This window comes from Chelon labrosus, assembly GCF_963514085.1.
Source record: "Chelon labrosus genome assembly, chromosome: 23".
Classification (NCBI taxonomy): Eukaryota; Metazoa; Chordata; class Actinopteri; order Mugiliformes; family Mugilidae; genus Chelon; species Chelon labrosus.
In genome coordinates this window covers 13,606,425-13,618,423 of record NC_140356.1, presented here as the reverse complement: position 1 = coordinate 13,618,423, position 11,999 = coordinate 13,606,425, and the positions used below count along the sequence as shown (strand labels likewise).

At 40.5% G+C, this 11,999-nt stretch overlaps 1 protein-coding gene and 1 pseudogene across 2 annotated transcripts; both read left to right on the top strand.

The window, feature by feature from the left end:
- Window positions 1-345: 345 nt before the first annotated feature.
- Window positions 346-2,191, top strand: LOC311508883 (zinc finger protein RFP-like; annotated as a pseudogene). The gene is made up of 2 exons: window positions 346-391; window positions 545-2,191. The product of its transcript is annotated as a zinc finger protein RFP-like (transcript).
- A 3,744-nt stretch (window positions 2,192-5,935) lies between these two features.
- LOC311508305 (E3 ubiquitin-protein ligase TRIM39-like) lies at window positions 5,936-8,136 on the top strand. Its single transcript, XM_084573016.1, has 2 exons — window positions 5,936-5,995; window positions 6,112-8,136. The coding sequence occupies exon 2, from the start codon at window positions 6,114-6,116 to the stop codon at window positions 7,737-7,739; it is 1,626 nt and encodes a 541-aa protein (XP_084429142.1). The 5' UTR covers window positions 5,936-5,995; window positions 6,112-6,113; the 3' UTR covers window positions 7,740-8,136.
- Window positions 8,137-11,999: the final 3,863 nt, after the last annotated feature.

Genomic DNA, 11,999 nt, shown 5'->3' with positions numbered 1-11,999 from the left:
AAACGGAATGGTTTGAGCCCTCAGGACCTTTTATCTTTACAAGCTGCTACAACTGCAAAGTCAGGAACCAATAAGATGTTCATAATTAAAAAAGTAATTGTTACAAATACCCGTAGTGCGAGTGGAGAGGAAATAGTTAAATTCTACCAGGAAGTAAACGGAGCAGCAGAGGTTTCACCCATCACCAGCACCATCATGCCAAAACGAAACTAAATGAAGAGAAACGTTTTCACTGTAACTTTGATTTCCGTTCTATATTCTCCGAGCTGCTGTTATAAATTGCAGGTAAGATTTACTTCATTTTCTGGGTTTTACTGAAAACAAAAATACAATGTCAACAGTGTAATGCCCAACTCGTTCAAGAGCACAACCAAGGAAGGAAAACCGCACAGTGACCAGATAAATTAACCGTAATTTAGAGAACCTGGGACAGGAGAAACACAGAGAGGCCAGCAAAACACAAAATGGCTGAGGGCCATCACAACAGTTTGTTCTGCACACTGAGTTGAATTCTGCTTGAATTTTTACTTGGTTAATTTTACAGATTTTGCTACTGCCAGCAGTCTGCTGTCAGAGGAGAGGTTCCTGTTCTCCATCTGTCTGGATGTCTTTACCCAATCAGAGTCAAGCAGCGGGACAGTAACGCCATTTGCCAGTGTCCATTCTGCAAAACAACATTTTCTTCAAGGCCTGAACTCCACGTCAACACCGTCATATCTGAGCTAGCTGCTGAGTTTGCAAAGATGGTTCAAGTCGAATCCTCTGCTCCAAAGCCACAGCGTCCAGGATTCCCTGTCGTTTTCTGTGATATCTGCTCTGGTATGAAAGAAAAGGCTGTTAAGTCTTGCCTGACGTGTCTGACGTCTTTCTGTCAAATCCACCTCAAGCCTCATCAGGGAATTCCAGGTCTTAGGAGCCACAAGTTAATTGTTGCTGTGAGTGATCTCAATGACAGGATGTGCAAAAAGCACAACAAGGTGACAGAACTGTACTGTAGGACTGACCAGGCTTGTGTTTGTGTCTCATGTTTTAAAACTAAGCACAAGAAACATGATATTGTCTCTCTAGAGGAAGAATATGAATCAGTGATAGTAAAAAAAGATGCAGTGAAGACAGATATCCAAACGATGATACAATCACGATCTGATAAGATAGATGAGCTGGAAAAGTCCCTTGACGTCAGCCAGAGAGAAGCTGAGGAAGAGAAAAAAGCCTGTGTTCAGGTGTTCTCTGACTTCATCTCCTCCATTCAGAGAAGCCAGGCTGAGATTGTTAGGGTGATTGAAGAGAGACACAAAGCAACGAAGCGAAAGGCTGAAGGGTTTCTCAAAGAACTGAGGATGGAAGTCGCTGAGCTTGAAAGAAGAAGCAGTCTGCTGGAGCAGCTGGAGCAGTCTGAGGACCATCACAGTTTTCTCCAGAACTTCCCAACCTTGTCCTCTCCTCTGGATAAAGACTGGACCAGCGTAAGTGTTCAGAGTAACATGTCTTTTGAGGATGTGAGGAGGGCTGTAGCTGAGGCAAAACACATATTTGGTGAAATTGTGCAAACGATTCCTGAGTTTAAAATGAAAGGAATTAGAGAATATGCAGTGGATTTAACTCTTGACCCAGACACAGCAGACAGCTCACTTGTCATAAGTCAAGATGGAAAACAGGTTGCTCCAGGAGATGAACAAAATCTTCCCAACAATCCAAATAGATTTGAGATGTATCCAGATCTTCTGGCAAAGGAGGGCTTCACAAGAGGGAAGTTTTACTTTGAGGTGCAGGTGAAAGAAAAGACAGAATGGGCTGTGGGAGTAGTCAAAGAGTTTGTAGATATAAAAGAAGACACGGATCGAACAGTTTACGATGGTTACTGGACCTTGGAGTTATATGAGGGTTCATATTTTGTGTCTGAAAATCCACAAGTTGCAGTCAATATGAAAGAGGAGCTTGAAACAGTCGGCATCTTGGTGAACCATGGTAAAGGATTGATTTCTTTCTATAATGTGGATTCTGGATCGCACATCTACTCGTTCATAGGCCCACTCTTTAGAGAGAAACTTTATCCATACTTTTGCCCTCAACACAGCCATGGTGGATTAAATTCTGCCCCCCTCATCATAACACCCGTACCTCAAATTAACTAGATCATTTTGGTCCTCCTCTGGAGGTCACAAAGAAATGAAACCTGCTCTTCATTACTACTCTCTGCAAAACCTTCTTTTTCATGCATAGACACGAGGGATGTAGCCGTACCACATTCTGTCAAATAGTGTGAAAGTGCAGATATTTGACAAGTTGCCATTACTGTTGTAACTTGACTTTCAATTCTGTCCAAAAATGGTTAGAATCAATGTCAGTGTATTGCCTTCAAATTGCTGCAGTGAAGTGTAACTGTTCATGCTCAGTGGTTTTCCTTGTATAATGTACTATAATGTAAATTTTTGCACAATATCAATGATCTGCAGAAATATCGTCAAATCCTGATGTATTGAAATGATTATGGTTAATGTAATTCAAATGTATCAAGACGTGTTGTTGCTTTATCAGGCACAGTGTGATCATTGGGAGAGGTTTTAGGCAGTAAAGTGTCATCATTACTGAAAAATTACATGATTTATGACAAACAAATAACCAAATGATCTGTTGATGGTGTACAGAAAGGAACTGCACTAGGAGAAAAGACACATGCTTGTAAATTCAGCGTTTTGCTGGTTTCTTGATAACTTTGCATTTAATGTCACTTAAATAATCATCTTCTGACTGACTTACAAGTATCCTGACTTCCTGTAAGCTCTTCTGTTTGAGAGACGCACAGCAATTTAAAACTGAACCGTTAAAAAAAAATGTGATCCCTCATTTCGTCTGTTGATAAATTTATATCAGGTAAAAAAAAAAAAGAAAAAAAAGAATTTGAGGTAAAAGAGGTAAACAATGCATTATGTTCATTCTGGAGACAACAAACAAAACAGAAGCAAACATAAAAACATAATCAGCGAGACAACATTTAAAATTCTTGGTGTATTTGAAGCAAGTTTCAGTTTTTCACTGTGTTTCCGTATTTTGCTGTTCGGTTGTATTTTCTTTGTTTGAAGCTCTTGTGTAGGTGTTCTTGTATTTTCTGTGAAACGGAATGGTTTGAGCCCTCAGGACCTTTTATCTTTACAAGCTGCTACAAATCCAAAGTCAGGAACCAATAACATGTTCATAATTAAAAAAGTAATTGTTACAAATACCCGTAGTGCGAGTGGAGAGGAAAGAGCTACATTCTACCAGGAAGTAAAAGGAGCAGCAGAGGTTTCACCCATCACCAGCACCATCATGCCGAAACGAAACTGAATGAAGAGAAACGTTTTCACTGTAACTTTGATTTCCTCCCCATTTTCTCTGATCTACTGTTACAAATTGCAGGTAAGATTTACTTCATTTTCTGGGTTTTACTGAAAACAAAAATACAATGTCAACAGTGTAATGCCCAACTCGTTCAAGAGTACAACCAAGGAAGGAAAACCGCACAGCGACCAGATAAATTAACCGTAAATTTATTTAAAGAACAGGATTTAAGTGTAGGTCAGTAATCAGTGCTGTGATGAAAGGTGCTGGATGTGCAAGGTGTGTATGTAATTATGAGGAATCAAAAGAGCCAATAGAATACAACCAAACCGAACAAACAAAACTACACTGGGGTGCCTGGGTTCACCAGTCATCCAGGAAGGAGAGAGAGCGCCATCTTAGAAAGGACGTGCCTTTATAGATGAAGCTACAGGTGGGGTGGATCTCCCTGAACGAGGTTCGAGGAAACAGGCAGAGAGAACCTGGGATGGGAGAAACACAGAGAGGCCAGCAAAACACAAAATGGCTGAGGGCCATCACAACAGTTTGTTCTGCACACTGAGTTGAACTCTGGTTGAATTTTTAATTGGTTCATTTTACAGATTTTGCTACTGCCAGCAGTCGGCTGTCAGAGGAGAGGTTCCTCTGCTCCATCTGTCTGGATGTCTTCTGTCTGGATAAAGACTGGACCAACGTTGGTATTCAGGGTAACGTGTCTTTTGAAGAAGTGAGGAGGGCTGTAGCTGAGGTGAAACACTTAATTGATGAAATTGTGCAAAAGATTCCTGAGATCAAAATGAAAGGAATTAGAGAATATGCAGTGGATTTAACTCTTGACCCAGACACAGCACACCGCTCACTTGTCATAAGTCAAGATGGAAAACAGGTTGCGACAAGAGACAAATAAATTCTTCCCAACAATCCAAAGAGATTTCAGATGTATCCAGGTGTTCTGGCAAAGGAGGGCTTCACAAGAGGGAAGTTTTACTTTGAGGTGCAGGTGAAAGAAAAGACAGAATGGGCTGTGGGAGTAGTCAAAGAGTTTGTAGATATAAAAGAAGACACGGATCGAACAGTTTACGATGGTTACTGGACCTTGGAGTTATATGAGGGTTCATATTTTGTATCTGAAAATCCACAAGTTGTAGTCAATATGAAAGAGGAGCTTGAAACAGTCGGCATCTTGGTGGACCATGGTAAAGGATTGATTTCTTTCTATAATGTGGATTCTGGATCGCACATCTACTCGTTCATAGGCCCACTCTTTAGAGAGAAAGTTTATCCATACTTTTGCCCTCAACACAGCTATGGTGGATTAAATTCTGCCCCCCTCATCATAACACCCGTACCTCAAATTAACTAGATCATTTTGGTCCTCCTCCAGAGGTCACAAAGAAATGAAACCTGCTCTTTATTACTACTCTCTGCAAAACCTTCTTTTTCGTGCATAGACATGAGGGATGTAGCCGTACCACTTTCTGTCAAATTGTGTGAAAGTGCAGATATTTGACAAGTTGCCAATACCAAGCACCAACATAGGAACTTAATAGTGACATTACTGTTGTAACTTGATTTTCAATTCTGTCCAAAACTTGTTAGAATCAGTGTCAGTGTATTGCCTTCAAATTGCTGCAGTGAAGTGTAACTTTTCATGCTCAGTGGTTTTCCTTGTATAATGTAATATAATGTAAATTTTTGCATGATATCAATGATCTGCAGAAACATCGTCAAATCCTGATGTATTGAAATGACTAAGGCTCATGTAGGTCAAATGTATCAAGACATGTTGTTGCTTTATCATGCACATTGTGATCACTGGGAGAGGTTTTAGGCAGTAAAGTGTCATCATTACTGAAAACTTACATGATTTCTGACAAACAACCAAATGATGATGTACAGAAAGGAACTGTACTGGGAGAAAAGACCCATGCTTGTAAATTCAGCGTTTTGCTGGTTTCTTGAGCACTTTGCATTTAACATGTCACTTAAATAAACATCTTCTGACTAACTTACAAGTATCCTGACTTCCTGTAAGCTCTTCTGTTTGAGAGACGCACGGCAATTTAAAACTGAACCGTTAAAAAAAATTGTGATCCCTCATTTTGTCTATTGATCAATTTATATCAGGTAAAAAATAAATAAATAAAATGAATTCGAGGTAAAAGAGGTAAACGATGCATTATGTTCATTCTGGATACAACAAACAAAACACAAGCTAACACATAAAAACATAATCAGCTTGACAACATTTAAAATTCTTGGTGTATTTGAAGTAAGTTTCAGGGTTTCATTGTATTTTCTGTGAAACTGAGTGGTTTAAGCCCTCAGGGCCATAGATAGATAGATAGGTCTTTTATCTTTCATCTGTACAAGCTGCTACAACTGCAAAGTCAGGAATTAATACCATGTATAACTTATGTAAGAAAAATAACAATATAATAATTACCAAATGACTGCAGGGATGATTGTTAATAATTGAAAAGGCAATTGTTACAAATACCTGTAGTGCCAGTGGAGAGGAAAGAGTTAAATTCTACCAGGAAGTAAAAGGAGCAGCAGAGGTTCCACCCATCAACAGCATCAACATGCTGAAACGAAACTAAATGAAGAGACACGTTTTCACTGTAGCTTTCATTTGCTCCCATATTCTCTGAGCTGCTGTTACAAATTGCAGGTAAGCTCGCATTCATTTTCTGGGTTCTACTGAAAACAAAAATACAATATACAACAGTTTGTTCTGCACACTGAGTTGAATTCTGATTGAATTTTTACTTTGTCATTGTTTTACAGATATGGCTACTGCCAGCAGTCTGCTGTCAGAGGAGAGGTTCCTGTGCTCAATCTGTCTGGATGTCTTTACCCAGCCAGTGTCAACGCCGTGTGGACACAACTTCTGCACTGCTTGTATCAACAAGTACTGGGACAGTAACACCATTTGCCAGTGTCCATTCTGCAAAACAACATTTTCTTCAAGGCCTGAACTCCACGTCAACACCGTCATGTCTGAGCTAGCTGCTGAGTTTGCAAAGATGATTCAAGTCAAATCGTCTGCTCCAAAGCCACAGCTTCCAGGATTCCCTGTCGTTTTTTGTGATATCTGCTCTGATGTGAAAGAAAAGGCTGTTAAGTCTTGCCTGATGTGTCTGGCGTCTTTCTGTCAAGTCCACCTTGAGCCTCATCAGAGAGTTCCAGGTCTTAGGAGCCACAAGCTAATTGATCCTGTGAGTGATCTTGATGACAAGATGTGCAAAAAGCACAACAAGGTGACAGAACTGTACTGTAGGACTGACCAGGCTTGTGTTTGTGTCTCATGTTTCCAAACGGACCACAAGAATCATGATATTGTCTCTGTAGAGGAAGAATATGAATCAGTGATAGTAAAAAAAGATGCAGTGAAGACAGATATCCAAAAGATGATACAATCACGATCTGATAAGATAGATGAGCTGGAAAAGTCCCTTGACGTCAGCCAGAGAGAAGCTGAGGAAGAGAAAGAAGCCTGTGTTCAGGTGTTCTCTGACTTCATCTCCTACATTCAGAGAAGCCAGGCTGAGATTGTTGAGGTGATTGATGAGAGACACAAAGCAACGAAGCAAAAGGCTGAAGGGTTTCTCAAAGAACTGAGGATGGAAGTCGCTGAGCTTGAAAGAAGAAGCAGTCAGCTGGAGCAGCTGGAGCAGTCTGAGGACCATCACAGTTTTCTCCAGAACTTCCCAACCCTGTCCTCTCCTCTGGATAAAGACTGGACCAATGTTAATGTTCAGAGTAACGTGTCTTTTGAGGATGTGAGGAGGGCTGTAGCTGAGTTGAAACACACAACTGATGAAATTGTGCAAAAGATTCCTGAGATCAAAATGAAAAGAATGAGAGAACATGCAGTGGATTTAACTCTTGACCCAGACACAGCACAATGCTCACTTATCATAACTCAAGATGGAAAACAGGTTGCGAAAGGAGATGAACAAACTCTTCCCAACAATCCAAAGAGATTTGAGTTATATCCAGAAGTTCTGGCAAAGGAGGGCTTCACAAGAGGGAAGTTTTACTTTGAGGTGCAGGTTAAAAAGAAGATTAAGTGGGCCGTGGGAGTAGTCAGAGAGTCTGTGGATAGAAAGGGAGATACAAAGCTATCAGTGTCAGATGGTTACTGGATCTTTGGGTTAGACGATTCATATTTTGCAGGTGAAAGTCCACATGTTATAGTCAATATGAAAGAGAAGCTTCAAATAGTCGGCATCTTCGTGGACCATGATAAAGGATTGGTTTCTTTCTATAATGCGGATTCTGGATCGCACATCTACTCGTTCAAAAGCCAACACTTTACAGAGAAACTTTATCCATACTTTTGCCCTCAGGACGTCGAGAATGGATTAAATTCTGCCCCCCTCATCATAACACCTGTACCTCAAACTAACTAGATTATTTTGGTCCTCCTCTAGAGCTCACAAAGAAATTAAACCTGATCTTCATTACTACTCTCAGCACCGCCTCTGAAATGTCATCTAAGTAATAAAATTTGCTTATTTTTTCATGGATAGATATTCTGGGTTTTCCAATACCACATCTGGGTTGTTGACTTCAGATCACTCAACAAAGTAAACTGAGCATGTACCACTAAAAACTTTTAGGGGACACAGTCAAAGTGCCTGAACGCCGCATCAGACGGATATTCCGTATCACTGCATCCCTAAGAGATCTGACAAGTGTAACATTGCATTATCATCAGTGGTGACTTGATTTTATAATGTACTTTAATGGAAATGTATTTTTGATACCAATGAGGTGCAGAAATATTGTCAAATCATGTTGTATTACACAGATTAAAGTTGCCAGTATTGTACAAGTATTGTAGTTCAAATTTACCAAGATATGTTGCTGCTTTTTTATGCACATTGAGATCAATGGGAGAGGTTTTTGTCTGTAAAGTGTAATCACATGATTTGATGTCCTGTTTACGATGAACAGAAAGGGGATAACTGGGAGAAAAGACACACGCTTGTAAATTCTTTGTTTTGTTTGGTTTCTTGGGTGCTTTGATGTGTCATTTGAATAAACTGACTAGTTTTCTTATCATTAGCTCTATCATTTCTAAGTCATAAGTGCTAATAGTTTGACATCACTCCCTAAAATCTAACATGACTAAAACGCAGTAGCTTAGTAGTGAAATTGACTTAAGCTTCTTCTCTTAGCCATCATTTACCACATTCTTGGAGAAGATATCAAGTCCGGTGATGTCCATGGGTTTGGACTTGTCAAATTTCGCCAAGTCCATTGCGGCCTTGAAAAAATGCTCTATTACAAATAAAACTGCATGCAAAACAAGTAAAACTAGTTTTAGTAAAGTGTGGTTAAAGTAAAAGTATTGGTTCAGTCCCTCTGATGATATATTATTGTGTAATGCGATTGGCTGGGAGAAGGCGGGCAAATAGTTCTGTTTGAGGGCGAGCCTCTGTGAAAGGATGGCTGGTTGAGGCGGTGCATCATGGACTATGATTCCGGTTAGAGAATCAAGGCACTTGAGAGATCTAATTTGTCGTCTTTAATGAAGGTTGATGGGCTTTAACATAACTGAGAAAAAGAAAGGCAATAAACTGTATTATAAAAAATGCTCAGTGTAGTATTCAGCAGTTAAATCAAATAAACATTCCTGAATAAGCTGCCATATGAGTACAGAAAGTTACGGTTCACCAGTAATATCCCTCACTTATGCGCAAACTACTTGCATAATACAACAACAACAGAGGTGTAAAAGTAGTAGTGGAACAAACAAATATTCATCACACTATTTATGCCCTCACATTTAGCAGCAGTGCTAGCAAGAAGCAGAGCTAACTACTCCTGAGACACAGGCTACTTAGCTAACTCAAACTCACACAATATACTTCCCTATAACAACACTAACTGCAATAATGATCAAATTATCCATAACTAAGAAGTAGAAAGCACTTACATTTCCTCAAGAGCGCACACATAATTAGGGAAACACACAGAAAGTCCAAGCAGCTTCACACGGTCAGCTCACTAACTGGTTTGCTGCTTGTCAGTGTGGAGGGGCGTGTCCTGACAGTGTTTGCGCTTTTCACCAGTAGATGGTGCTGTTGGACCTGATCTGTTCATTGGACCAAAGCAGTGACGTAGTAACTGAGGACCGACTGATTTTGACAGCGCGGGAAAATTAAAGAAATACGGAAGCAGAGCGACAGGCCTCCATTAGGAGGAGGAAAAGATCGTGAAGGGGCCAGATCTTCCTTATTGAACTTTGGTCTAAGTTTCATTTAAGGATAGCAAAGGATGACCGACGTGCCTTTCATTCAGAGCTGCAAGAACCGTAAAACCAGACAGGAAACACGAATACATAAATATAAAATAAATTAAATAAATAAATAAATAAATAAATGATATGTAGGTTTCTCCAGTGTACATTAAAATTAAAATTTGAACAAGCTTTTTCTTAAATTTTTAATTTTTTTATCCTCATTGAGCCATGATCTGTGAAGAGGCAAAGAACGCCATTGCACTAAATATTGATTGAAAATGTTTAGTAATGGAGCTAATAATGAGATATAAACACACTTTTAGGTAATTGAACATGTCCCGGGTCAAGTTGGGCCAGGAGCATTTTTGCAGCTCCTGAGAAATGAACATAACAGCAGAGTTACGTTATTTGCATGGAAACACAAAGATCTTAAAATCAGTCCTAATACGTACTGAGAGCCGGTGAGGGGGAAGGCCTCCCCAGCACACCACAGTGTAGAAGAGGGGTCTGGCAACGACAGTCTGGTCGAACATGAAATAGAGACAGCTCTGACCTTTTTTGTATACTGGTTACGGGCTACAGGTGGGGCCTCGACCTCCGGAAAGACAGGACAAGATGAAACGCATCTAACTATATACGGCCACAGCTTAAAATTCGTCAGGACACTGGCTGCTAGCAGCTTTCAGCAATTTAGGTTTATGATGGATCTCAGCAGAGCATCAGCTTCACACGTCTTTGTCACGTTAACAGCTTAGCGAGGCCTGCAAGTCAATCAATAGCAGCCTGCCCACTGCTTTCATTCCCGAGTCCTGCCTATGCGCTCCTGCCCCCACACTGATTCGTGCATGTGTGTGCGATAAAGTGGATGCACACATTTATCCTGGAGTGTGATGAGTGGGCCGACGTTCTTGAGCACCACTTATGAAGCTCACCGATGACAAAAAACCTTGTGTGTTTCATCATGTTTTGTCTTTCATTAGTGGGACCCGAGCCAGTTTTCGCTACTACTGAATCCTTTGACATATTACAAGATGAATTAGCACTGAAAGAGACATAGAGCAGCAGGTACGGGAATCAAACATCCTGTCGTTTCCTAAGACGAAAGCACTATGAATGTAACATACTATGGTGAATATTGCATTAAACTATTTCTTAGATGAAGAGAATATAGATCAGAAATCCCACATTTTTCTTTCTTTCACTAGCCAGCTGTGTAATCAAGTGGAGAATGAAAAGAAAGGGGTCAGCCCTACATGAGGCTGATGAAAAATAGGAGTGGAAGTGCTCCCCGGTGCTGTAAAAGGAAGACCTGAACAGCGCCAGGAGAGGGCAGCGAACATTGGAAAGCTCCAGGAAAAAGGCCAACCATGCTGCTCTCATTCAAAGCCTGTTGCGCTTCGAGCCACTCCACAGTCACTAATGGCACGGTGGGTATTTTGACTTTCGCCGCCGATGAAATGCGCCTGCTGTCACTTTCGCTGACCGGTATGGAGAAAGACTGAAAGGTACCTAAGTGTTTGTAATGATACAGCTTCAACAGGGTCCTAATACTAAATAAAGGGTGAAAGCGAAGTGATGAAGAGAATAGAGTTGCAGGAAAAGCACAAAGTGACCATGGAAGTCTAATTACAAATCTTAATATATACATATAATATAACACTCATTATATTCGAGCCCTTTGCAAACTGATTCATATACAGTGCAGATTGAGCTCATCAGTGCCAGGCCATTATTTTCGCGTTTCGAATCTGGCACTTGTAGCGGTGTATTTTAGCTGTTTACCAGAGCTGAAGAGGGGAGCAACTGCTGAAGAGACAAAGTAGGCTACTGCAACTAGGTAACTGTATCAGAGAAACCAGAGTTACAAATGTAGCTACGCTTCTACGAATTCACCGTCTCACCACTGGATGGTCTTTTTCTTGTCGGAGAACACTGAAACAAGAGAGGCAACTGTAAACTGTACGCACATCGCGAGCGTGCGTCAGTAATATTTGTGTAATTACTCTGACGGCCAGAAGGGGGAGACATACTTTCTGAACTGTAGCTTTAAAGTTAGCAGGAGGATTTGATTTTGATTTACAAAAGTATAAATACAGAAAGACTGATGAGAAAATGTGTTTCATTTATCAAAATTGTAAGTGTAATGCAAAATGTCACAATCTCCGTGAGTGTGATTGGTGATTCTAAATTGACCGTAAGTGTTAGTGTTAGCCCTGCGATAGTCTGGTGACCTGTCCAGGGTATACCCCGCCTCTCACCTATTGACAGCTGGGATATAGGCTCCAGCCCCATCCGCGAACCTCCTGAGGACAAACAGTTGAAGAAAATGAATGAATGAATGAACTAGCTTAGTAGTAATACTGCAAAGTATAAACTAGCCAAATACAATGCTTATCTAGCCTGGCATAACCATTTGGATTTC

Coding starts and splice junctions, on each gene's coding strand:
- LOC311508305 (XM_084573016.1), top strand. CDS start 6,114: ATGGCTACTGCCAGCAGTCTGCTGTCAGAGGAGAGGTTCCTGTGCTCA.